Below are 26,962 nucleotides of genomic sequence, written 5' to 3' on the forward strand. Positions count from 1 at the left end.
TCCCCCAGGTCCAACTATTATCAACTTTAGAGTTTTAGTCACTCATTATCCTGGAGAATTCAGCTGATTCTGTAAAATTCTGTGAACAGGCCCCTGTTTTGCAGAACCTGGTGGGAGTATCACGGCCTGGTTAATTAAATCCTCAATTCCTGCAGTTTTTCTAACGCATTGCAACCATTCTGCTATTGTTGGGGAGGTTTTATCTTTCCAGTGTAGCTGGATGCACATTTCGGCCACATTAATGAGGTAAGGGATTTCCCATACGCTGACTGTGGGAGCGATGAATGATGACGAAGATATTGCACTGGGGTGTAATTTAGGGAGTAGGAGGGGATGCTTATTATGGTACAATGTACTTCTCTCCAAAAGGGTTGTATTATTGGACACTCCCATCAAATGTGGAGTAAGGAACCGGGATCTAATTTGCATTTCCAACAAAGAGGTGAGGGCGAAGGGTAGTATTTGTGAAGTTTCGTTGGGGTTTTGTACCATCTAGGGTAATTTTTTAACTGTTTTGCTGCACAGAGACATTAATTGAGACTTTATGGATGTGGGAGTAAACATGCTCCCAGTCCTCTATGGAAAGGTCTAGAGCTAGATCTCTTTTCCACTTTTGACCAGCTTTGTTGCATTTGGGATCACAATCAGAAAACATGAGAGAGTATAAGTCAGAAATCAGGTGTCTTTGTGGTTCTGACCTAGTACATAAAGCTTCAAAAGAGGTGTGATCTCTGTACCATTAAAAGCTGTTTAGAAAGTGTCTTATTTGAAGATCGGTATAGAAAGGGATGGTTATAGCTGTAGCATAAGAGTTTGTCCTTATTAAAGAAGTTTTCAGCACATACAGATATCTCAGAATCAGGGTTACTAAGAGGATAGCCCAGGATGCCAGGGGAGAACTCAGGGTTATGATTTATTGGGGTTAGCGGATCTCTGTAGGAGGAGATATTCAGTTTTGTATTGTGGGGGCTATTAGAGGATGATCAGAGCTCTGTTTAGGGATCAGACTTGTCCTAATCCATGGCAAGCGACGGAATGGGATCTGAGAGAATGAGTCGTCTATGCACACCCATGCTTTGGTATGGAGGTGGACATGCCAATCTATTTTCCTTATGAGGTGACAGGCCCAGTAGTATTTATGCAGGTCCGGAAGGCCAGTGCCACCTTTCGATTTGGGGGTTGAGAGTTTATCCCATCCCAGACGTGGGTGTTTGGAAAGCCAAATGAAGTCGGTGCATATTTGTTTATATGATGTGAAAAATGAAGCTGGGATTTTGATTGGTAGGGTCTGTAACAGATAGAGAATCCTTGGGAGGATATTCATTTTGATAATAGCTGCCCTACCAAACCACGAGAAAGGGACGGATTTCCACTTCTGTAGATCTTGTTGGATGGTTTTGAGAATGGGGGAAAGTTTATTGCATAAAAGTCTGATAATTTGACAATGAGCTGGACTCCAAGATATTATAGAAGGTAATAACAAAGATGGGAGGGGCTAGAGGATATCCCTGGTGCCTGCCTGTAGATATGGAGAAGGCGTCAGACGTCTTCTCCACATTCCCAAGTTGTTTTTACCCCAATTTTTGTAATTTACATTTTCTTTTTACAATAATTTTTTTTAAATTCAGCTCTCAGCAGGGAAGCCTTAACAACCTATTGACTGTGCGCTCAACTGGTGAACATCCCGCTAAGTGCTGAGAAAGTTCAGGTGTTAGGCAAGTACCTGAATGGGCGATGTTTAGTCCCAACTTGGCCCAAACCATTCACCCATCCCTAGTGGTGCCTGAACACTGTAACCCCTCACAGTTACTATTGCTGGGCACAGGAACAGGCCCTACTGTTAAAAAAATAAAAAAAATTGAGGGGGCGTGGCTAGCCGGCAAGATGGCCGGCCGCATGTGATCAGAGCTCCGCCGGCCTCCACGAGAGCTCCGTCTCTATCCTGAATACTTACCCTGATCCGAAAACTCTGAAGGGCTCTTTGGAGAGCCTATATACACACCTGACAGTATGATCAAGAAGTCGAGTAAGGATCGATCTTCCACGGCGTCACAATGCCTGAAAGAATTTGCTTGATCCGAGAAGCAGGAAGGGGGCCGAAGCCCGCCACACACGGAGTGGAGGTGGCGGTACGCTGACTAGCATGCCGACGGAGAAACAAGCAAAGATTTCATTGGAGCAGGTACACTCTCAGCTAATAGTGCTCTGTTGACTGGTAAAATGGAGGAGCTTAAAGTGGATATAGGCCTACTGTGACAGGATATGCAAGCTATCAGGGAACGGGTTACTGAAGCAGAAAATAGGATTTCCACATTAGAGGATGATCTTGCCCTCTCCCTAATCGGATTTTGGTGGTTGAAAAGCAAGTATCACTCTGGAACCAAAAGGCTGACGCTCTAGAGAATAGACTGAGATGTATCAATATTATATTTGTTGGCCTACCAGAGCGGGTTGAGGGAAAAAACCCTGGAGACTTTGTGAAAACATGGATTAAAACTTTATTCCCTGAGGCTGTTTTTCCTGCAGAATTTGCAGTGGAAAGGGCCCATACAATACCTGCAAAATATCCAGCTCCCAGGGCCCCACCAAGACCTTTACTGGCACGCTTTTTAAATTGTAAAGATCGAGGCCTTATATTGTGGAAAGCCAGACAAAAGGGAACTATTCAATATGAAAATGTACAAGTATTTTTCTTTCCTGATTTTTCTGTAGAATTACAAAAGTTGAGAGCTACCTTCATGGAAGTAAAAAAGAAGTTAAAAGGACGCCATATTAAATACTGACATATCCTGCGCGGCTGCGTGTGGAGGCGGATGGAAGAGTACTTTTATTTAATACCCCAGAAAATGCACAAGAATGGCTTTGTTCTAAAGGAACTATACATTGAATAGGAAGAAAAATGGTATTATTTCTTCTAAGCAAGATATTTGTATACTGATGGATAATCAGAAGAGAAGACGCAGTGGTTGGAGAGCAGGGGGAAGAGACGGGAAGAGAGGAACCCTTTTCCTTTTTTTTTTTTTTTTCCTTTTCTTCCTTCCCCTCCCTCCCTCTGATATTATCTTGCCTTTAAAGGCTTATTTTTGGCTGGATTTATATATGGGAGCTTGAGTGGAGGCCGCGGCTACGAATTGCCTTCGCATACAAATGTTGGTATGCCTAGGCAATGTCTCATTGTTTTTTCTTCTGGTAAATGGTCTCTTATCTGATTCTATACAACTATATAGGGGCACCCGGCAGGGATGCCCATTGTCTCCGCTTTTGTTTGCAGTAGCTATTGAGGCCTTGGTTCTTCACCTGCGGCAATCCCCCTCCATGGTAGGTATTACATTGGCAGAGAGGATAGATGTAGTTGGTCTCTATGCAGATGACCTTATTTTATATTTAAATGATGCTCATGGGTCCCTGGAAGCAGCTATGAGTATCATAGATCATTTAGCTCCTATTCAGGTCTTAAAATTAACTGGCAAAAGTCTTCCCTTATACCACTTCAGCCACAACTGCTGAGTGAGGCGTCACGCCTGTTAAAGGTAGTTTCTTCCTTTAAATATTTATGGATTATTATTGCAAGGACACCTTCTGCATCTTTACAGGCTAATTTGGATCCACTCATGATAACAGTTAGAACCAAATTGGCTACTTGGGCTAAACTTCCATTTTCAGTGGCAGGTAAAATAAACTTAATTAAGATGATTCTACTACCTAAATGTCTGTATTTTGTCTCACATATGCCAGTCCCTATCCCTAAAACTTTCTTTAAAAAATTAGACGCACTATTTACCATATTTATTTGGGGAAAGGGTAGGCGTAGACTTAGGTTGACTACTCTTCAGAGATCTAAAATGGATGGCACTGCCCAATATGTATAGGTACTATTTAGCTGGACAGCTTAAACACCTTGCCTGTTGGGTCATGCCAGTAACACCACTGATGGTGGAATCACATTTGGCCCATGCTTTACAAGTTGACAACCTACTTACAGCCTTGGAAGCACCTTTGAATCTGCTAAAGTGTAGACGCATACCAATTCTAACCCTGGCCGTGCAGTATGAAGAGAGTTAAAACATATTGAAGGGAATAACCAGACCAATATAGATCTCCCATTATGGCGGAACACGTTTGCCCATTTGAAACAACTGGTGGACTATCAGTTCTGGGAATATAAAGGGATGTACACCTTGGCAGATGTATATGATACAGGGCATATGTACTCCTTTTTAGATATACAATTTAAACATGGAATACCACATACTTCCCTTTATAGATATTTGCAGTTGCGACACACACTACAAGCGCAATTTGGTGTCTCGGGATCTAAATTTTCTAGATATCCCATGATTGGAATTCTGAGATCTCAGGGCCCTAAAGGGTTGGTTTTCGGAAATATATGGACATTTAGGTAAGGTCAACACGGGCATGAACCCATTGGCAATTAGAACTAAATGGCAGGAAATAGTTATTAATATATCGGATGAAGATTGGGAAGAGGCATGTTCTTCCCATTTATATGTATCACCTGCAGTAAATAATAGATTAATACAACCCTCGGGCAGATTTTATACATATTGCATGGCTTTACCTGGCGGTAATAGGATTTTGGCAAGAGATTGTTGAAATATTGACCTCTGTGTTGTCTACACCTATACCTTTGACTCCAGAAGCCTGCCTATTGGGTATATTGGATGAAACAGTGTGGTCTAGACATTACAGAATAGTGCTTAGGGAGACACTTTTTTTGGCCAGGAAAACTATTACCCTAAAATGGATATAACCAAAACCTCCTACTATAAGGAACTGGCTATTGGAGGTCAATCAGATTCTGCTATATGAAAAAGTGCGTCATATAAATAGAGGATGCTTGAAGAAATATCATAAGATTTGGGATGCCTGGTGCTTCTCACTAGAGATGGAGGAACATCAGCTGGGGCGGTTCGCGAATGTCAGCTGCAAATTTTCTCAAAAGTCTGCGAACCGCAAGTTCGCGGCGGGCCCCATTGACTTTAATGGGAGGTGAACTTTAAAAACCTTTAGGTCATATTTGCAGCCACAAAAGACCTACTAGCTGTGCACAAATAGTCCCAGCACATGGACAATGTCATAACAGAAGTATTGCAATTGGAAAAGTTGCCCTAAATTTTTTATTTTTTTTTATAGCAAAACTTTATTTTTTTTTCATAAATCAGCCAGAACTGACAGCAGCCAGTAAATACATGTTTAATACATATATGGTCCATTCATACATAATTTGGCGGAACCTTTACAGACCCGTTGATTTTCAATTCCAGTCTGAAAAATTAGGCATTCACAGAATAAAGAAGTAAGTGTCGGCCATTCCAGGCCCCAAAAATTCGCCCACGTGCGTTTACCTGACAGCTAAGAATGTAGTATTCTGTGGCTGAAGGTACATTAGGCATTCACAGGATACAGAAGTAAGTGTCGGCCAGTATAGCCCCAAAAATTAGCCCAAGTGGGTTTACCTGACAGCTAAGAACTTAGTATTTGATGGCTGGAGGTACATTAGGCATTCACAGGATACAGAAGTAAGTGTCGGCCTGTATAGGCCCTAAAAATTAGCCCACATGGGTTTACCTGACAGCTAAGAACGTAGTATTTGGTGGATGGAGGTACATTAGGCATTTGCAGGATACAGAAGTAAGTGTCGGCCTGTATAGGCCCCAAAAATTAGCCCACATGGGTTTACCTGACAGCTAAGAACGTAGTATTTTATGGCTGGAGGTACATTAGGCATTCACAGGATACAGAAGTAAGTGTTGGCCTGTATAGGCCCACAAATTAGCCCACATGGGTTTACCTGACAGCTAAGAACGTAGTATTTGGTGGCTGGAGGTACATTAGGCATTCACAGGATACAGAAGTAAGTGTCGGCCTGTATAGGCCCCAAAAATTAGCCCACATGGGTTTACCTGACAGCTAAGAACGTAGTATTTGTTGGTTGGAGGAACATTAGGCATTCACAGGATACAGAAGTAAGTGTCGGCCTGTATAGGCCCCAAAAATTAGCCCACATGGGTTTACCTGACAGCTAAGAAAGTTGTATTCTGTGGCTGGAGGGACATTAGGCATTCACAGAAAAAATAATTCTCGGCCCTGAAAGGCCCCAAAAATTTGCCATTCAATGGACATGAAATGCCTTTTATGCCACTGTATGTAGCGAAGCCAAGGACCAGGAATTGTTGTAGGTGGATGGCGGTCTGGCGGATATTTGTGGCCTGGCATGAGGAATTTCAATGAAACATGGTCTACTGGTTACATGTGTTGAATTCCTCAGAGATCTATGCCTCATTCATTTTTATAAATGTGAGGTAGTCTACACTCATGAGCTAGGCGAGTGCGCTTATCGGTCATGATCCCCCCTGCTGCGCTGATTGTCCTTTCGGACAGGACACTGGACGGGGGGCAAGCCAACATTTCCATTGCAAATTGTGCAAGCTCTGGCCAGAGGTCAAGCCTGCCCACCCAGTAGTCCAGGGGTTTATCACACCTCAGAGCGTCCACATCGGCTGTTAACCCGATGTAATCGGACACCTGTCGGTCTAGGCGTTTCCTGATGCTGGATCCGTAGTACAGCTGTCGATGGTTCAGCTGAAAGAAGGATCTCAGAAGTGACCAAGACATCTTCAAACTGCCCTCTTCTTGTAGGCACTGTTGGATTGCTACCCGCAACTGTCTCTCTGTGACTGGAAATTCCTCTGCCAGTGCACGCAAAAGCAGAATGCAGCATTTCACGCAGCAAGGCCTGGAAGTGCTGCATTCTGACCGCCCTCTGTGATTGTGGTAACATTTTCACCATTTTTTGTTTGTACCGGGGGTCTAAGTACGTTGCCACCCAGTACTGGTCCTTGGCCTTTATGCTTTTTATACGGGGGTCCCCCTTAAAACACTGGAGCATGAAGGCCCCCATTCGCACTAAACTGGAAGTGGTGTAGTGGCCTGCTTCCAGGTCATCATCCAGGATAGGACAAGCATACAGTGCCTTGCGAAAGTATTCGGCCCCCTTGAACTTTTCGACCTTTTGCCACATTTTAGGCTTCAAACATAAAGATATAAAACTAATTTTTTTGTGAAGAATCAAGAACAAGTGGGACACAATCATGAAGTGGAACGAAATTTATTGGATATTTCAAACTTTTTTAACAAATAAAAAACTGAAAAATTGGGCGTGCAAAATTATTCAGTCCCCTTAAGTTAATACTTTGTAGCGCCACCTTTTGCTGCGATTACAGCTGTAAGTCGCTTGGGGTATGTCTCTATCAGTTTTGCACATCGAGAGACTGAAATTTTTTTGGGTTGGTGGGTACTGCTGACTTGTACTGTTGGAAGGTACTGTTGGCTGGTACTACTGGTGGGTACTGCTGGTGGGTACTTCTGGCTGGTGCCGTTAGTGGGTACAGCTGGCTGGTACTACTGTCTGGTACTGCTGTTGGGTGCTGCTGGTTGGTACTGCTTGTGGGTATTACTGGCTGGTACTGCTGGTGGGTACTACTGGCTGGTTTTACTGGCTGGTACTGTTGGTGGGTACTGCTGGCTGGTACTGTTGGTAGGTACTGCTGGCTTGTTCTTGACCTACCGTCCATCCCCGAGCATCAGTTTAAATCTGTGACAGGAGCGGCACTGGAGGAAGCATGTGGCTGCAGTAGAGAGCAGAGCCAATGCTTCTTATATCGCTCCTGTTACAGGTGGAGGCGGAGTGCATTTGGTATCACTCCGCCTGTGACAGTAGCTGGCGTCATACAGGAAGCATCGGCTCTGCTTCCTCTAGTGCCGCCTGAGTGGCTCTGTTCTTCTCACACACAGATGCCACAGACAGCTTGCATGCAAAAGCCAATGAAAGTCAGTCCTGCAGGACCCGGCTGCTAACGGGAACGACGTTCCTGCTGTGGAAAAAGTACAGGAATGCCGTTCCCATGCCTTAAAGGGGTGGAAATTAATATGGTTGTACTTTTCACACTCTTTTTCGGATATGTAAACTAAATTCTTTTTTATAGTTTTTTTGTCTTCTCTTGTAACTAGTTGTTTTTTAATGGTCAACTACTGAATACCTACTTCTTTTATTTTGGGGGGTTTCTTTGTTTTTTTTTTATACAATATATGTTCAAAATAAACTAAAACTATTAGAAACGAACTAAACAATAACTATGTCCTTACATTTAAAAATCATGCTGCAGAACCTAGTTATAAGTGCATCTGCACTTGCAGTTTTCTCTTAGTCCTCCTGGTGTTAATGTAGATGCAGCATTGCCACTCTCATGTACTAAAAACTAGAGGCTTGCTTGCGCTAACCGTGGGATAAAAAATGTTGCAGGGGGGCACGGTTTTCAGCAATGTCACTGTTGATTTACAAGCCTATATCTTGTCAACCAATTAAAATATAAAAAACCTCCCAAAGGGGAATATGATGCCCCAAAATACTTGCTGCCACCTCACCACAATATAGGTGTGGGGTATCCCCTAAAAAAACTTAATAACCCAAAAAGAAGTGTAGTAACCTAGGAAAGAACCCTAGGTACTAAAGTGGTTTAAGAAAATAATAAAACTTGCACTTAGTTTATGTGGCTTTATGTCCCCTTTTTAAATGCAATCACAAAGTGAAACAAAACCAAAAAACATAAACATGAATAATAAGAGCAAACCATAAATACATATGTGCCAAAAAGTTAAAAAATTATATCAAAAGTCCACCAGTAACTCAAGGTGGTTTAGGGCTGGTTTCACACAGGCTTTTCGATCAGGTCTGCTAGTCAGTTTTTCAGACAGGCCTGATCAGACCCTCCAGTGTCTTCTATGGAGCAGTGGATATCAGCGGACACATGTCCGCTAAAACCCGTTGCCATGGGGGACCTATTCCCCATCCATCCAGCGTATCGGATGGCATTGGATGGGAACAAACAGGTGGTTTGTTTCCACCTGATTGCCTCAGAGAGGAGAGCGTCTGTATCCGCTCTGCATAGTGGAGGGGACTTGTCATCTGCCTGCTCAGTGGAGATCATCGGAGAGATCCTCGGCTGACCAAGTGGATTCTGCTTAGCAGAGGCATCAGTGTGAAAGAGCCTTAGTGATATTGTGAATATAAGTGCTTCTAGTCTACAGGGGCTGCTCCCCCATGGCGCGGTGTATACTCTTTACCATTTGTTTGTTCCTACTGAACATGCGGGTCCTTTTAAATTAATTCATGTTTTAAGCTGTACTGCACTATGATATTTCTCTTTCGTTTCATTTGGCCATTATCTGTGGATTCGAGTGTGGGCTAAGTAGACCGATACCCTCTTTTTTTTATCATACTGGAGCTGATTACCAGATCCTTCAGTATTATTCAAAGTGCTCGGTGATCTTGTAAGAGGCTGTTCATGGGGGAGCAGCACCTGAACACCAGAAGCATATTTGTTTAACCCCCTTAGCGGTAACCTAGAGCATGACTCAGGGTAGTTTTTTCATGCTAGGATCGGTATCCTTGAGTCACGCTCGGGGTAGATGTGCAGAGCCTGCAGCGGGGTTCCTTACCTTCTCCTGGCGATCCAGCGATGATCTCCCATTGCTGTGATCGCCGCCGAGATCCCCGCCACTCGTCCGTCGCTCTGATGACTTCCTGGTTCCGTTCCCTGCAGCAGCAATGGTGCATGGGAGCGGAACTGGGAGGGAAATTCAAAAGTTGCACCAACACAAACACATAAAAAGGAGGTGATACAGTGTAATCTGAGAGGATTACACTGTATCACATTAGTATCAGACACGGTGCCCTTTCAGTGCCCCTTGCCATTGTCATTTGTGACAAATAAAACCATTTGAAAATGGCATCAAAAAAGCGCTGTCCTACAAATGCGCTTTTGGATCAGCTGAGCGACTGCGACAGCGACAGCGGCAGCTACACGGAGCTGCTCGCAGAACAGAGCAACAGTGAGTCGTGGGGAGATTTGTCATTTGACTCTGACACCGACATTGATCCAGAAAGTGACAATGCCGATGATCCCGCACCTGACTCAAGCAATGGTGCCCTCTAAACAGCGATGCGGACCAGGCAGCGCCCCCGAGATTCCGATTCACTGAATCTTCGGGGATGAAGGTTGATGTGGAGAGTGACAACCCTCTGGCGTACCTGAAATTATTTCTTACTGAGGAGGTCATTTTAAAAATCGTCACCCATGAGCAGCAATCCGCTACGCTGCATGCCAGATTTTCCAGATCCAGAAAATGGGAACCGGTCACTAAAGAGGACATCTGGTAGTTTCTGGGACTCATCATCCTTCAGGGGGTGGTGGGGAAACTGCTCCAGAAATGGTATTGGACCACCAATAGGATGCTGGCCACTCCATTTTTTGGCACAGTGATGTCCAAATAACGTTTTTCACTCCTTTACACTTCGCCAACAACGAAGAGTTTGATGAGGCCATGCATCCTGCGCCCAAACTCAAAAAAATCTGGGAGGTGTGCCAAATGATTGTCACCAACTTCCAGTGGACCTACGTGCCAGAAAGGGATGTCAGTGTGGACGAAAGTCTGATGGCTTACAAGGGACGCCTGAGCTGGATACAGTTTATTGCATCCAAAAGAGCACGGTTTGGCATCAAATTTTATATGCTCTGTGAATTATCCACCGGATATATCTGGAATGCGGTCATTTACACCGGTAAAGGTACCAAGTTCAATCCCAGGTACAGCGGCTATGGGATGGCCACATCCTCTGTCCTTTCACTGCTGGACCCATTGCTGAACCAGGGATATTGCGTGACAACGGACAATTTTTACACATCTCCGGAACTTTATGAGGTTTTGCTCCTAAACAAAACTGATGGGTATGGTACTGCTAGGCCAAACCAGCGTGACATGCCATCAATGTTTGGCAGGAAAAAACTAAAAAAAAGGAGAGATGGTTGCCTTTCAAAAGGGTAAAATGATGGCAATGCGGTGGCGAGACAAAAAGGACGTGTGTCTCATGAGCACCGTGCACAGCACCTCCACTGCCATGGTCCGCACAAAACACGGAACAGATGTGCTTAAGCCGCAAGTCATAATCAACTATAATCACACAATGGGAGGTGTCGACCGAGTCAATAAGGCAATGACATTTTACCCGGCGATGCGGGAGCAACAGAAGAAATATTACAAAAAGATTTTCAGGCATCTCCTTGAACAATGCCTTTGGAACGCCTATATCCTTTATAAAGCAAGCCCTAACATACCTCTTGTTCATTCTGACTTTATCTGGAAGGTGGCTGAGCAGATTTTTGTCAACCACCCGACGCCATCAGTATCTGCTAACAGACCCGGACGACGCGCTGTTGACGTTGGCAATCCAGAACGCCTGACAGGTCGTCATTTTGTAGACTTCGTACCGCCAACCGCAAGAAAGTTAGCGCCTACCAGGATGTGCGTCGTTTGCTGTTCCAAGAGAGATGGCAATGAAAAAAAAGTCTGAAAGGAAACAAGGTACTATTGTCCTGAATGCAACGTCGGACTTTGTCTAGTTCCATGCTTCAAACTGTTTCACACTCAGGATGTGTATTGAATTTCTTTGTTTGACAAATTTCATTATTTTTCATTGCATTATTGAATAAAATTATATTATTGATTAGATTATAATTCATGTGTTTGTGTTTCAAATTTATCACATCTGGGATGTCTACTAGAGTCTTGTTTTGGTCAGGTTTAAGTAAGTATTTACTAAGAATTGTAGGCCTACAATACATAATGTCAAATTTCCATGCAAAAAATTGTACCGCTTTTGGCGCCAGGGAGGTTAAATAACACCTTGAATCACTGATCGACTTTTAAAATCATTTTTGGACTTTTGGCACACATATATATATATATATATATATATATATATATTACTAGAAAGAAGAGTAAGAAAACTGACATATACACCTGTCTATCTCACTCACTCGGCGCTAAGGTGCTCAATATTATAATAAATAGCTTACATAAATACAGTGGTAGAAACCATAAATACCCAAATCCGATTAAAGGTACATAAAATAGTATAAAATGATATAAAATCATAAAACCATCTAAAACCTTTCGGATATTAGCAGCCGTTATATAAAAACAATAATAGAATGGTGTGTACATATAATAAAATCACATGTAAACACTAACAGCGCTTTACAACTGATCACATAGTCCATAATGCGTCATATTCAAACAAAAAAGAGAGGGACAGTCCAGCCTGCTGGCACCATCTCTGGTGATAATATCCTGTGTAAGGTATTCACGTGTAAATCCCTCTGACACAGCTCAGGATCTCCACAAAGATGATGGCTGGATCGCTCCATAGATGTTATATGATATGCAAATGAAAAGATGCTCTTATAGTGTAATTCCGTCAACACACATTTATTTAGAGCAAATCCAACAAAAAATGCACTCACAAACAAGGTTAAAAAGAAAGAATCCAATGATTCATTAATGTTCCCGATCCGGGCTACCTGGACGGCTCCCGCCGTCCCGTTGTGGATGCGAAGCCGCGGCTACCACCACCGTAGGACTTCTGAGTTCGGCGTGACGTCAGACATCCGGATCGTCACGTTGCTATGTTCACCGCGTGTCCACGTCCTAACGCGTTTCGTCATTGGCTGACTTCAACGGAGAGCCCTCCTGAGATCCTGAGCTGTGTCAGAGGGATTTATCCTCCTGAGTATACGTTTTGTTTGGCTTTATATCCCCCTCAGTGAGGTACGTGGGCACTACTTGGGGGGCATGCCGGTGTGGTGAAGGTGCATGATTATTTAAATAAGAGCACGTGAATACCTTACACAGGATATTCTCACCATAGATGGTGCCAGCAGGCTGGACTTTCCCTCTCTTTCTTGTTTGAATATGACGCATTATGGACTATGTGATCAGTTGTAAAGCACTGTTAGTATTTACGTGTGATTTTATTATATGTACACACCATTCTAATATATATGTCAGCTGACGTCACAGAGCCTGTCCAGGCTCTGGAAAAGGTCCCAACCATATGGTCAGGATCCACCCAGAAGCCTGATTTCGCACCTGGCACAGCCTCTCAGCAATCCATCGAGAGCCTAAACCAGCCCTTGCCCCCCCCCTACACACACACACACAGCCCAGCACTCCAGTAAGCTCTGGAGAAGAGATCATAGAGCTGGAGACTGACAGTCATGGTTCTTTGCTCAGAGCGGAGGGGGAGAAATGAGTGATCAGTGGTCTTTGAGTTCTCAGTTCTCACTACAGAGTCGGTGGGGAACAGATACAGCATTGGATGCTACATCCACCTGCCTAGGGAAGTATAAATGTTGTTTTTATTAAAGCCATACTTAATTTGCAAATTACTTGCTTATACGTAGACAATATAAAAAAAAGTGTAAAAAATAAACTCCCACAAGCTGCGCAAAAACACTTCAAGGAAATAAGTGTTCAAATAAATACAGCATTTGCAACAAATACAATATTGCAACAAATAATCATAAAAAATAAACATATATAAGGTGGAATTGTGCACAAAATATATCACATAAAGTCCATTAATCAAATGTGCTAAAGATGTGACAGGTGTGAAGAAAGGAGCTCCGTGCTGAATGTTGGACACCACTTAAATCCACCACCTGCGTGATCCCTCTCCCATCAGATGGTAACACACCCCAACAAGATGCCCACCATTTGCATGGTCAGGGTTCCAAGCACAATGACAAAACATCGTTAAGTGTAGGGGTCCTCCTTAAATGATATTGCATGTACATATAGGGAAAAACAAAGAATCCACTAGTGCAATACAGTTTTAAAACTCCAATTTTTATTGTTAAAACATAGTAGTTGTACTCACATAAACCAAAATCAACAGCGCATGTAAAATATGGGGTTTGGGGTGTTCCCCACATCCTCACCAACTCCACGCTAGTGTGCCAGACATGGAGGAACCGCCACCGCTTCACCCGTTCACTTCTCTGGTCTGCCGTGTAGCCACACCCTAACGTTTCATAATTCTGACTTTGTCCCCCCTTTGACAAAGTCGGAATGACGAAATGTTTGTTTTATTATATGTATGTTTATTTGTTATGATTATTTGTTGCAATATTGTATTTTTTGCACATATTTATTTGAACACTTATTTCTTTGAAGTGTTTCTGCGCAGCTTGTTGGAGTTTATTTTTCACACTTTTTTATATTGATTTTGTGGTTTAAGCTGCAGCATATTTATTTATACATCATTTAATATTGAATATTTATTTGATCTACACACTGGTATCACATTTATATTTTGTGTGATTTAGCGCAAGAGCTATCCTATTTTCATTTATACTTAGACAAGTTTTGCTTGTTTTAGGTGGCTGTTTGATGTACGAATAGGGGCCTTGGTAATTGTTCGGACTTCGATATGTTGCAAGACAATGTTATTTTGGTCTAAATATATGGTGAAGGGCTTGATGATTATTATTCTTTGATATTTTTACATTTTGATAATAAAATTGCTTTTTCAATTTGAATACATGCCTTCATGGTTTGTTCTGTCTAAAAAAAGGTCTGGTTAAAGCCACCTGGGAGGGATTAAACCACTTTAGTACTTGGGGTTCTTTTCTAGGTTACTACACTTCTATGTGAGCTTTTCAATCAACACCTGGCACACCCAGTACTGCCCACTGCTTTGTAGATTGGCAGAACTAAAAGTGCTGCAGAAACATTCCTGCTGTGAGCTGCAGTACCTGGGAAGGGGAGCTTGTGAGACACAAATGAAGGAGAATTTGGCCCAGTCAAGGTAGGTAAAGGAAATGTATTGGTCTACTTTATGAGGCTTGTGCACCACATAGAACTGGTATTTGTTTATATCTTCCTATGTGAGCTTTTATTGGTACTTGAAAGTATATTTCAACCTGTCCAACCAAGTTGGGATAATACCTACTTTATATGTGGTTTTATGTCCCAATTCACATAGCATAACAGTGTAGAAAGATTTGAACCCCTATTGTTTTTTAGTGCTAATCAAGCGGTAAAATGGTTTAAATTGTAGAAATATGGCAAGGCAACTCACAAGTCAGTAGGGTCCCTTCAGCATATGTATCAATACAAAAGGAAAATGGGGACTAGAATACCAGTCAAAGGTCACCAGAACCAGTGTCCCTTTTGGAAGATTTCCCCCTGTATTACTTTTCTGGTGACAACCCAAAATAGGGGATTTTCTTTCACTTTCAATGATAATGGTAAACAAGACAAATAAAGAGGGTAAATCTACCTAATATGGGCACAGACAGCAATAAAACCTTACAGGGGGTCTAATCCCTCTCCACTCCATCCAACCTTAAAAAAATGAGCCAGAGAATTCTCATTTCCTGTCCCGGTGACAACCTTTTTATCAGACAGGAAGTGAAGGAATCTGTACAATGGAGCCTCCAAAACAGTAAAACCTTACAGGAATTCTGATCTGTCCCCGCTCTAGCCAAAATGTAAAGAAAAATAGATACACTCTTATACACAATATAAATAAAACTTTAACCAAATGTAGAGATGAATAGAATTATTTTCTGCAGATATGTAACATCATTCTTCGGTGCTTAGACATTGTACTTAAAGTATTAAACATTTTCTTCATAGATGTGGAGAGCATCAAGAAAACTGTGGATTTAGAAACTCAAATCGCTTCCTTAGAGGGAAAATGGTCCTGGCTAAAAAATGGTAATGCTGAATACTGACATTGATATGAGGATGTGTTTTTCAATTCAACTTCTTAAGTGAACCAGTTATTAGATAGAGAGGATGAATGAAATGTATGAAGATTGAGGTAGGTCCCCAGGTAGAAATTTGCAATGTAGAGCACCCCGTGTTTCACGTTGCTGATAAAAAAAAGCATACATGTTGGTATATGTGTGGCACATCTAAGTGTCTGCATTTTATTCATCCTTGAGTTTAGTAGATTTACCAAGGAAAAGGAGAACCTTAAATAGATTCTGAATACTTATACACTGTGGACAAAATTTTACATCTCTAAAAAGGTATTGATTTACTAGTGGAAGATACTAGTAGAAGAGTAGAGGCTGTTCACTTAAAATAAATGTTCACCTAACTTAGTAAGGTGAAGCTTTGTTTTCTTTGGATGCCAAATTGTGTGCAAGGGAGGAGGGTAAAGCTAATCTCCAGGCAGAGAAGTAAAAGACACACTTAAAGCGGAGTTCCGTCCTCGGAAATGATTTTTTTAATAAAAATACCCCCGGGACAGTCAGGGCTAGTGCATTCCACAATTGATAGCCTCTGAACTGTTCCAGGTCTCACTTACCTTTTAGAAGAAAAACTTACGTTGAAAATTTCTTCTCCAGCGCTGCCATCTCAGGTGTAGGCAGCTGAAGCCAGCGTGTCCTCTTCTGCGTCCTCTTCCGTGTCCTCTTCGGTCCCACAATGCACTGCACCATCCTGCCGTCACTTCCGGGGCAGGAGCGTCATCCCTGCACAGCTTCTGTGCATGCCCAGAAGCTGTTTAGCAGGGAATGATGCGCCTGCACCGGATGTGACGAGCGGGGCCGGTGCAGGCGCACTGATTCCTGGGAGCGATGACGTTCAGCTCCCAGGAATCAATGCAAGCAGGAAGTTTCGCCGCGGCCGCAGGGGGAGGAAGAGGAAGAAGGGTGAGTATATTTTCTTCAATATCAAGGTAAGTAAACAAAAAAAAATCGTGACTATCCATTTCTTTTACAGGTGACACTCAGCAAGCGGATGGCCCAAAGTCGATTTTGAGGCCAGAACTCCGCTTTAATAATGCAGCCCTACTTTAATGACCACTTGCTGACTGCGCCATAGCCAAGTGATGGTTAAAGCACGGCATGGAGGGCATCATATGATGTCCTGTGATCGTGCCTGGGTGCATGGGTGGCACGCTCTGTGATCACAGTGTCCTCGGGACAAACCTAATCACAGATCAAGGTAAAGAGCCAATTAGAGGCTCTTCACCAGGTGTCTCCAATCACAGCTGATTATGATGTAAACACACGCCAATTATCAGAATTATTTTTCTTCACGCTGACAATGTGAGGAGAGGAAAGCCGATAACCAGCTTGTGTAAAAGAGACATCTACACTGATAATCAGGGCACTGATTATCAGTGTCCTGATTATCGGTGCAGTCCCAACAGTGCCCACCAATGCTGCCAATCAGTGCCAACCAGTGCCTCATCGGTGTCGCCCATCAGTGCCGCCTATCAGTGCCACCTATCAGTGCAGCCTCATCAGTGGAGAAAATTTACCTGTTTGCAAAATTTTATAACAAACTATAAAATCCAAAATTTTCTGTCTTTTTTCATTTTTATTTAGCAAAGAATAAAAAACCCCTTTGTGAGTAAACAAAATTAAAAGAAAGCTTTATATTTGTGAAAAAAAAATTGATTATAATTAGGTTAATAATAATGGTACAGTGTAGCATGACCACGCAGTTGTCATTCAAGATGTGAGAGCGCTAAAAGCTGAAAGTTGGCTAGGGCAGGCAGGGGGTAAAAATGTCCAGTAGGTAAGTAGTTAGAACATCATTAAATGTATTTTTTAATACAAAACAATGCAGGTACCTGAATATGATTTTGTATCAGTATCTTGCAGTTTCTGTGAAGTTATGACTGGGGAAAGGAAAAGCAGCGCAAGAAGGCAGTCAGTTTTAATAATAATAGGAAGATAGGGCAAAGTGACAGAGAGAGGAGTTCATCAGTCTATTGCTTCTCCTTTCAATGTTCACCCATAGGATGGGGGACTGCAAAGACCTGTTTAACAGTTTAACATAACAGAAACAGAGAAAAGTCCAGTCTTCTGCCCTGCCAGACTATGATGGCTGTGCTTTATGGCAGGACTGTGCAAATGGGGAAAACAGAGAGGCCAATGCACTGCTCCAGGTGAGAGGTGTAATCCTAAGGACAGGTGGGGCTGGGTGCTAGCCCCGGCTCGCATCCGTGTATACAACTTGGGAAACAAATTGGCTGCAGCCGCCGCCAGTCCAATAGATTTATTGAAGCATGTGTAAAACTGCCACCAGGACCATGGAAAGGTTGACGTGTTTCACGCTGAGAACGTGCTTCTTCAAGCAAATTGTCAGTGTGAAACACAACCTTTTTATGGACCGGTGGAGAAGTGCAGCCAATTTATTTTCCAAGGACTGTGCAAATCTTAGAACTATAAATACAGAAATATGAATTAGTAATTGACCGATATCGGTTTTTCGTTGCCGATACTGATACCGATATTTTGGCGATTGCATATCGGCATCGGCCGATATTTTCACACATTTAAAAGTTTGAAAAATAAACACAAATTTCGACACAAATCTGTTACTGAACAGGTAAATCTTTATTTATTAACATTTTTAACATTAAGGGGTCGTTCTTCACACCTTAACTGCATAAAAAATGATAGGAAAACTTCAATTGCAGGGACATTTGCATTTCACATCATCTGATTGTACATTATTGCATCATAGGTAGTGGACTCACTCACTGCAATAATTTTAATTCACTACTGCAGTGCAGTCAGTGCAAAACTGCTAGACAAAAAGCTAGGCAACAGCTACACAGTGGATTGGACTGGAGTCAGTGGACTACCTCTGCAGTATGGCACTCACTGCAACTACTGCATTCAGTGCAAAACTGCTAGAAAAAAAGCTAGGCAACAACAGCTGCACATACATAGTGGATTGGACTGGAGTCAGTGGAGGACTACCTCTGCAGTATGGCACTCACTACAACTACTAGTGCAGTCAGTGCAAAACTGCTAGGAAAAAAAAGCAAGGCAACAGCTACACATGTCACAGTGGATTGGACTGGAGTCAGTGGAGGACTACCTCTGCAGTATGGCACTCATTGCAACTACTGCAGTCAGTGCAAAACTGCTAGAAAAAAAGCAAGGCAACAGCTACACATGTCATTGGACTGGAGTCAATGGACTACCACTGCAGTAGGGCACTCACTCAGTAGTGATTTAAAATTATTGCAGCAGTGAGTGGTGCTCTACTGCAGCAGTAGTCCACTGGCATTGACTCTAATCCACCGTCTAGTTTTTTTTCTAGCAGTTTTGCACTGACTGCAGTGCAGAGCAGTCAGTGCTAAACTGCTAGAAAAAATATCTAGACAAAAGCTAGACAGTGGATTGGAGTAGACTCAGTGGACTGGTGGACTGACATTACTACTACACTTTCAAATCAATACTCCCAGTTAAGTAGAACAATATTATAGTGCGGAAAGCATAACATTTCAGCATGTTCACCAGTTAAACGGCTTCTTTTCTTTTCATAAATTGCTGCCACTTCACTAAAAACACGCTCACTTGGTACTGAGGAAGAAGGAGCAGAAAGGTATCTTCTAGCATGAGAAGCAAGTCTTTTGTAGAGTGCCTCATTTTCTTTCCACCACTGAAGAGGATCACTTCTGTCAATTACTGGTTCCTTCAAATAGAGATGAAGTTCATCATCCAGGCTCATTATTGCCGATTCTGATGAATCCTCCGCATGAGGCCCCAATAAAACGCTTAACATTGCATCTATTTAATCACAATGAATTTTCTCTTCTGTCCGTTGTCTTTTGGGACATTTTTCTCCTGCATCCTGTTCTTCCACATCAGAAACCTTCTCTTCTTGACTTTTCTTTTCATCAGGAGGAAACTCCTGCACCTTCTGTTGAAAATCTTCTGTCAGCCATTGTTTAGCCTTGGCCAATACATCATTAGAAGAGAAAGCATGGTTCTTGTATCGAGGATCCAAAAGACATGCAAGCACAACATTTTTATTCTCCTCATGCTTCTCAAACCTTTTGGCGAGGCTGTCCCTCATGGCCTGCCTGCATGCTTTTATGCCACGTGTGTTGGTTCCTTCGTTCTGTTGAAGAAGCATCTTCAGGACTCTCACACATGGAATCACAGAGGAAACAGATGAGTCGTAATGACTCACCTCCAGTGTCACTTCCTCAATGGGTATGAGCGTCTCAATAATGTTGGCTACTATGTCTCACTGATCTGCAGTAGGACAAGAATGTCCTCCAAGTCCATATTCACCAGAATATATATATAGTGAGAGCTCGCTTCTGCTCCAGCACCCTTTGTAACATGTGTAGCGTTGAGTTCCATTGTGTTGGAACAGCCTGTATCAGGTTGTTTTTGGGTAGGCCAAGGTCTTCCTGAATGCACCTCAGTCGCTGCTTGGCAAGAACAGAATGGTGGAAATGGCCTGCACACTTCTTCAGCATGCTAATAATGTCCAGCAAAGCTTTCTGGTTTGACAGACTATCATTTACCACCAGTTGGAGGGTGTGTGCCATGCAACTGAGGTCTGACACTTCAGCAAGTCTCATACCTTTACCATGTTCGCTCCACTGTCTCGCAGCACAAGCATCACTCGGTCTTTGGTGATTCCCCATTCTTCTAGCATGCCTAGAAACATTTCTCAAATGTTCTCCCCAGTGCAGGATCCTTGCATCACTTTTGTAGTCAACACCAAATGCCTTCTTGTCCATCCACTGTCAATGAAGTGGCATGTAAGACTCATTAGTGATTCTTTTTGTCCTGACCAGCAATCAGTCGTGAATGAGAGTGAGTTACCAGCATTCTCTGGTTGCAGCATAGTCTTTACTTTGTCAAAGACCTTTTGGTGAATTTTTTGCAGCATTTCAGTTTGATAAAATTTGTCACTCTTCAGTGTGTACCTTGGCTCAAGCATGGACAGCAACCACTTAAATCCAGAGTCAGACACTATTGTAAATGGTTGGTTATCAGTGATCATCATCTCTGTGATTACTCTGTCCAGCATTTGGGATCTTCCATCAGATTTTTGCCACCTGTTTTTTTTTCTGAAACATATCTGTTATTGTTGCCTGGGATAGTGATGTTTCACCTTGTGATTCATTTTGTTTTTTCTGTCCTGCATTATACAATTCAACATGATGAACTCTTAGATGGGCCCAAAGATTAGACGTATTTTTGGTTTTTGCAGTTATTGATCCCATGCTTACTTTGTTTTTGCAAGTGTTGCACAGTGCTGCTGATTTTCCTGGAGATGGGGGAAGAGAAGTAGTCTTAGAACACACTTTTGATTTTTCTATCTCCATCCATCTCCATTGAAACAAGAAAGACACTAATATAGGCTTAAACAAAATGACTGTCTGGCACCCTGTGGTGGCTGGCTGGCACCCTGTGGTGGGTGGGTGGCTGGCTGGCACCCTGTGGTGGGTGGCTGGGTGGCTGGGTGGCTGGCAAGCTGTGGTGGGTGGGTGGCTGCCTGGCACCCTGTGGTGAGTGGCTGGCTGGCACCCTGTGGTGGGTGGGTGTCTGCCTGGCTGGCAGTGGCACCCTGTGATGGCTGGCTGGCTGTCACCCTTTGGTGGCTGGCAGTGGCACCCTTTGGTGGCTGACTGGCAGTGGCACCCTGTGGTGGCTGGCTGGCACCCTTTGATGGCTGGCTAGCACCCTTTTGTGGCTGGCACTGGGTGGGTGTTTTGCTGGCTGTCAACCTTTGGTGGCTGGCTGGCACCCTGTGTGGTGGGTGGCTGGCACGTACAGGCCCAAGGCCTGTGGCTGGCTAGCTGGTACAGTCAGGAGTCAGGACTCAGGCAGGGCCTGTGGCTGGCTGGCTGGTACACAGTAAGTGTGTGGGACTAGTTGGCTGCCGGCTGGCACCGGGCACCTCTGGGTGGTTGGCCACAGCGGTTGTGTTACAGAACGTGTGTCGGACAGTGACTGGTCACTGTGATTTTGAAGAACTACTAGATCACTCACTGTAGATCACTCACTGTCCCCCCACTAACCGACTGTGCAGCATGCAGACTCCAGTGTGGCTGGCACCCTGTGGTGGGTGGGTGGGTGGCTGGCTGGCACCCTGTGGTGGGTGGGTGGCTGGCTGGCACCCTGTGGTGGGTGGCTGGCTGGCTGGCAAGCTGTGGTGGGTGGGTGGGTGGCTGGCTGGCACCCTGTGGTGGGTGGCTGGCTGGCACCCTGTGGTGGGTGGCTGGCTGGCTGGCAGTGGCACCCTGTGATGGCTGGCTGGCTGTCACCCTTTGGTGGCTGGCAGTGGCACCCTTTGGTGGCTGACTAGCAGTGGCACCCTGTGGTGGCTGGCTGGCACCCTTTGATGGCTGGCTGGCTAGCACCCTTTCGTGGCTGGCTGGCTGGCACCGGGTGGGTGTTTTGCTGGCTGTCAACCTTTGGTGGCTGGCTGGCACCCTGTGTGGTGGGTGGCTGGCACGTACAGGCCCAAGGCCTGTGGCTGGCCAGCTGGTACAGTCAGGAGTCAGGACTCAGGCAGGGCCTGTGGCTGGATGGCTGGTACACAGTAAGTGTGTGGGACTGGTTGGCTGCCGGCTGGCAACGGGCAGCTGTGGGTGGTTGGCCACAGCGGTTGTGTTACAGAACGTGTGTCGGACTGTGACTGGTCACTGTGATTTTGAAGAACTACTAGATCACTCACTGTAGATCACTCACTGTCCCCCCACTAACCGACTGTGCAGTATGCAGACTCCAGTGTGGCCGCGGCGGGTAAAAGACACTATAAGAGCTGCCCTGTGCGCAGAGACGTGTGGCGCAACATACACGATGAGGTCACGAAAATATCGGCAATCCAAAGGCCGATTCCGATATATCGGGGAAAGACCATATCGGCCCCCGATATATATCGGTTTTGCCGATAATCGGTCGATCCCTAATATGAATCGTTTGGCAGGTAAAACAGCTCTCATATATATTCCATCCATGTGTTAAGCCATTTGCCTGACACTCAGCTTTAAAGATGTTATACTTTCTGCACTTTTGGTTATAATCAATTCTTTGTCAGCAACTAAACACATTTCTGTGGTCAAAATAGGGCCATAGATATTTACAGTATAAACAGAAAAGTGCAGCACTATACCGGTAATACTTATCATAAAAACATAAATCATATTCTAAGCCAATTTGGTGCAAAATAAACATGACACAAATTAAAGTGCTCTAAATAATATTTAATTGCAGTCCACCAAAACATCAGCATCCTTTATTACTGTGCATAAACACTCTTTCTTAAGTGTCTTTTTTTGTGAACATTGCAGAGCAGTAGTCTGAAGGTGTTTGCATGCCACTTCACCTCAGGCCTCTTGCACACCATACTCCTGTTTGAGGATCTACTTTTTCAGTCATTTTTTTTAATTTATTTGCGAGTATTTCTCACGTTTTTGTTCTGCACAGTATGCAAATGAGCAATTGTGTGCATTAGCGCGCATAAGGTGTAAATTACTGACCAAAAATGCAGACTTTTTTTTTTAAACTGAAGAATGCACGGCGCTTGTTTAGACACCTGTGTGCATAGGCAAATTACAATTAAGAAAGCAGTACGGAGCTTTTTCAAGCTGCAGTGTGCAAGAGGTCCTATTAACTAAGCTCAATGAACAGGTTCCGCCATTCATTGGATCTCTCTCAAAGTACTGACATTACTTTTGGAGAGCAGTTAGGTATGCCAGATTTTGGTATTTATTTTCTATAAAGTTGTGCATATCTGTGTTTTTTTCATGCACTGAAATTGTTGCTATGTTTTACAATTTTTTATGCACGTAAACCTTAGAGACATAATGAAATCACACTCCCCATGCACACAGGACAGTAAAATTAAAAAAAAAAAAAAAAACAAGCTGCAAAGCCACTACCAACGCCAGGAAAAAGCGGCTGTAAAAACATGCTGTTAGTAGCTTTTTGCATTGGCGTTAAATTGCGTTTAGCCGCGTTGGCTTTTAGCAGCGTTTCTCTGCCTCTGTTCACAATCAATGGTTGAGAGCCATCTTAACTAATCTGACTTTCAGCCCATTGATTTGAATAGAAGCCGCATCCAAGTCAGATCATGATAATCCGACTTGTGATGCGACTTGTGCTCTGCGGATATTGAAGGGGAACCCCACACCAAAATGTAAAAAATAAATGGCATGTGGTCCCCCCAAGATCCATACTAGGCCCTTTGAGTCTGGTATGGATCTTAAAAGGGAACCCCATGGCATAATTTAAAAAAAAATGGTGTAGGGTCCCCACTGAGACCCTACTAGACTCTTCAGTCTGGGATGGACTTTAAAGGGGAACCCCCACGCCAAAAAAAAAAAAAAAAAAAACTAAGTAGGGTCCCCCCCAAAATCTATACCAGATCCTTATCCGAGCATGCAGCATGCAGGTCATGAAAGGTGGGGGGGGGGCGAGCAAGTGCCCCCCCTCCTGGATCATACCAGGCCATATGTCCTCAAGATGCCCTCTGCGCCCCCCATCCCAAAACACCTTGTCCCCATGTTGATGGGGATAATGGCCTCTTCCCAACAACCCTGGTCGGTGATTGTGGGGGTCTGCGGAGCGGGGGCTTATCGGAATCTGGAAGAACAAGGGGGCCCCAGATCCCAGCCCTCTCACGTGAATGAATATGGGGTACATTGTACCGCTACCCATTTACCCCCCAAAAACACAGTGTAGTGTAAATAAAAACAAGAGACAGTTTTGACAATTCCTAAAAATCTTCCTCCAGTCTTCTCTGTTTTTTTTTTTTTGGTGTGGGAGTTCCCTTCAAAATCTATACCAGACCGAAGGGTAGAATAGAATAACATAGAGAGGTGCTTTTAGGCTCCAAAAAAAAAAAACGTCTGATGCTGGTAAAAGCAGCTGTAAAAACCGACTGTATGCATGGGGACTAAGTAGAGTTATCCTTTATAAGTCCACCCTCATATCTCCATTCCCAGAGCATCCCTCAAAGTCTTACTTTTATTTGCCTGGTTTTCTTGAGACCTTCACCATGCAGCCTGTTGGGTGCCACACAGCCTCCTTGGTGGGGTTCTGTCTCTTCCATGTTTTTTTTTTTTTTGGTGTGGGAGTTCCCTTCAAAATCTATACCAGACCGAAGGGTAGAATAGAATAACATAGAGAGGCGCTTTTAGGCTCCAAAAAAAAAAAACGTCTGATGCTGGTAAAAGCAGCTGTAAAAATCGACTGTATGCATGGGGACTAAGTAGAGTTAGCCTTTATAATTCCACCCTCATATCTCCATTCCCAGAGCATCCCTCAAAGTCTTACTTTTATTTGCCTGGTTTTCTTGAGACCTTCACCATGCAGCCTGTTGGGTGCCACGCAGCCTCCTTGGTGGGGTTCTGTCTCTTCCATGCATTTACCCCTTTGATACCCATTAATTCCTATTGAGGGAATGTCCACAGTTGAAATGAAAAATAAACAGCCTTTCTATAGGAATAAGTAGTTTTTTGTCAGTAAGGAGATCATTGGTGTGAGGCTTGTTTTTTAGGTTTATACTGAGTTAAGCATGGAAGAATGATAGACTCCAAGCCAACACCTGAGGGGAGGGGAGTATTTGGATGGTTGGAGCAGTACACTTTTCCTTAACTCTGCAAACAATTAATGGAAATCGCTACGTACCTGTGTGAAAGAAGCGGAGCCCCACAGCAAAGATCACAGAGGAGTGGGGTCAGGGAAATGTAAGACAGGGTGGATATAAGAGGGATGCTTCACCTATAAAGGATAGCTATACATGCATATACACTGGGTTTACTGGGTTGTATATATTTAGGGTTACTGCCTCATCCCTTTAAACCAGGACACACATTAATTACACAGGTTCTGTGGCTGATTAAGGTGGTAATTAAACTCACTTAGTGCCTTGTGTGCATGACTGCTGAGGGGCATAGGCCTAGGCAAACCACACTATTAACATTATAACACCACCCCTGCCTTGCCCCGTGTAAGAAACCATACTTACAACCATTAAGTTGGAAAAGGGGCAAGGCCACAGCTTTATTTAATTTCCAACAGAACATGTACACACTTTAAACTAGTGCCAGTCAGTTGTACTGTGAGCATGTTTTATCCTTAACGAAACAATTCCAAAGGGGGCCTGCAACTTCAAATGCTGGCAAGGTAAAAAAAAATGCAGCTAAAGCCATGACGTAGCATCCAGTAGGGGCGGGCGGGTGGGCAGCTCTGTAAACCATGCATTCTTCCAAAAAGGGCCCAGAATTCCCTGTGGGCAGACTTTCCAAGCTCAGGCCCATCCATCACCCAGTGACTCCATCCAATGATCTTTTACCACTATCCTATTGTAAATCCCACCTTCTGGCAATGCCCCCATCAGTCAAGGCTCTCTTTCCCTAAGGGGATCAAGAGGCCTTCATTATGTTAGCCTCAGACCCTGTGTAATTATTATGTGTCCTGGTTTAAAGGAATGAGGTGGCAACCCTATACATATTTGTTTTTTTATGTCCTGGAAATACTTATTAGTGCATTAAAAAAAACTGCAAGATACAAAGCACTACAAACAGAATTAAAAAAATCAATAATAAAATATGCAGATCACAATATAAATGCATGTTAAATGCAGCTGTGTTCATGTTGTTTTGTGAATCATTTTTATCACTTTCAGTTTAACCACTTCTGGACCGGAAGGATTTACCCCTTAATGACCAGGCCATTTTTTGTGCGACGCTGTACCCTTATAAAATTGATGTCCTTTTTTCTCACAAATAGAACTTTCTTTTGGTGGTATTTGATCACCTGTGCAATTTTTATTTTTTGCATTATAAACAGAAAAACAAGCGACAATTCTAAAAAAAAACAATCTATATATTTTTTACTTTCTGCTATATAACATTCCCAATAAAAAAATGTAAAAATCTAATTTTTTCATCTTTTTAGGCCAATTTATATTGTACTACATATTTTTGGTTAAGAAAAATCCCAGTAAGTGCATATTGATTGGTTTGCGCAAACGTTATCGGGTCTACAAACTAGGGGAAAGATTTATGTCATTTTTATTTATGTAATGGCAGCGATCTTTATCAGGACAGCGACATATCAGCTGACAGATTGGACACCTGACATTTTTGACACTTTTGAGGGGACCAGTGACATTACTACAGTCATAGTGCTAAAAATTTGCACTGTTACTGTACTAATGACACTGACAGGGAACGGGTTAACACCAGGGGCGATCAAAGGGTTAAATGTATCCCTAGGGGGTGCTTTCTAACTGTGGGGGGGTGGGC

General features: G+C 43.4%; 1 protein-coding gene across 3 annotated transcripts in view; it reads left to right on the top strand.

Moving 5' to 3' along the window:
* LOC309563610 (mannose-binding protein C-like) overlaps nt 1-26,962 on the top strand; it is a 606,610-nt gene that overhangs the window by 564,321 nt on the left and 15,327 nt on the right. For all 3 annotated transcript variants that reach the window (XM_082268111.1, XM_082268113.1, XM_082268112.1), the window contains one exon: nt 15,562-15,642. In XM_082268111.1, coding sequence (XP_082124237.1) covers nt 15,562-15,642 — 81 coding nt within the window. The remainder of the gene's footprint in view (nt 1-15,561; nt 15,643-26,962) is intronic.

Source organism: Pelophylax lessonae (genome assembly GCF_965119305.1).
Source record: "Pelophylax lessonae genome assembly, chromosome: 9".
NCBI lineage: Eukaryota > Metazoa > Chordata > Amphibia > Anura > Ranidae > Pelophylax > Pelophylax lessonae.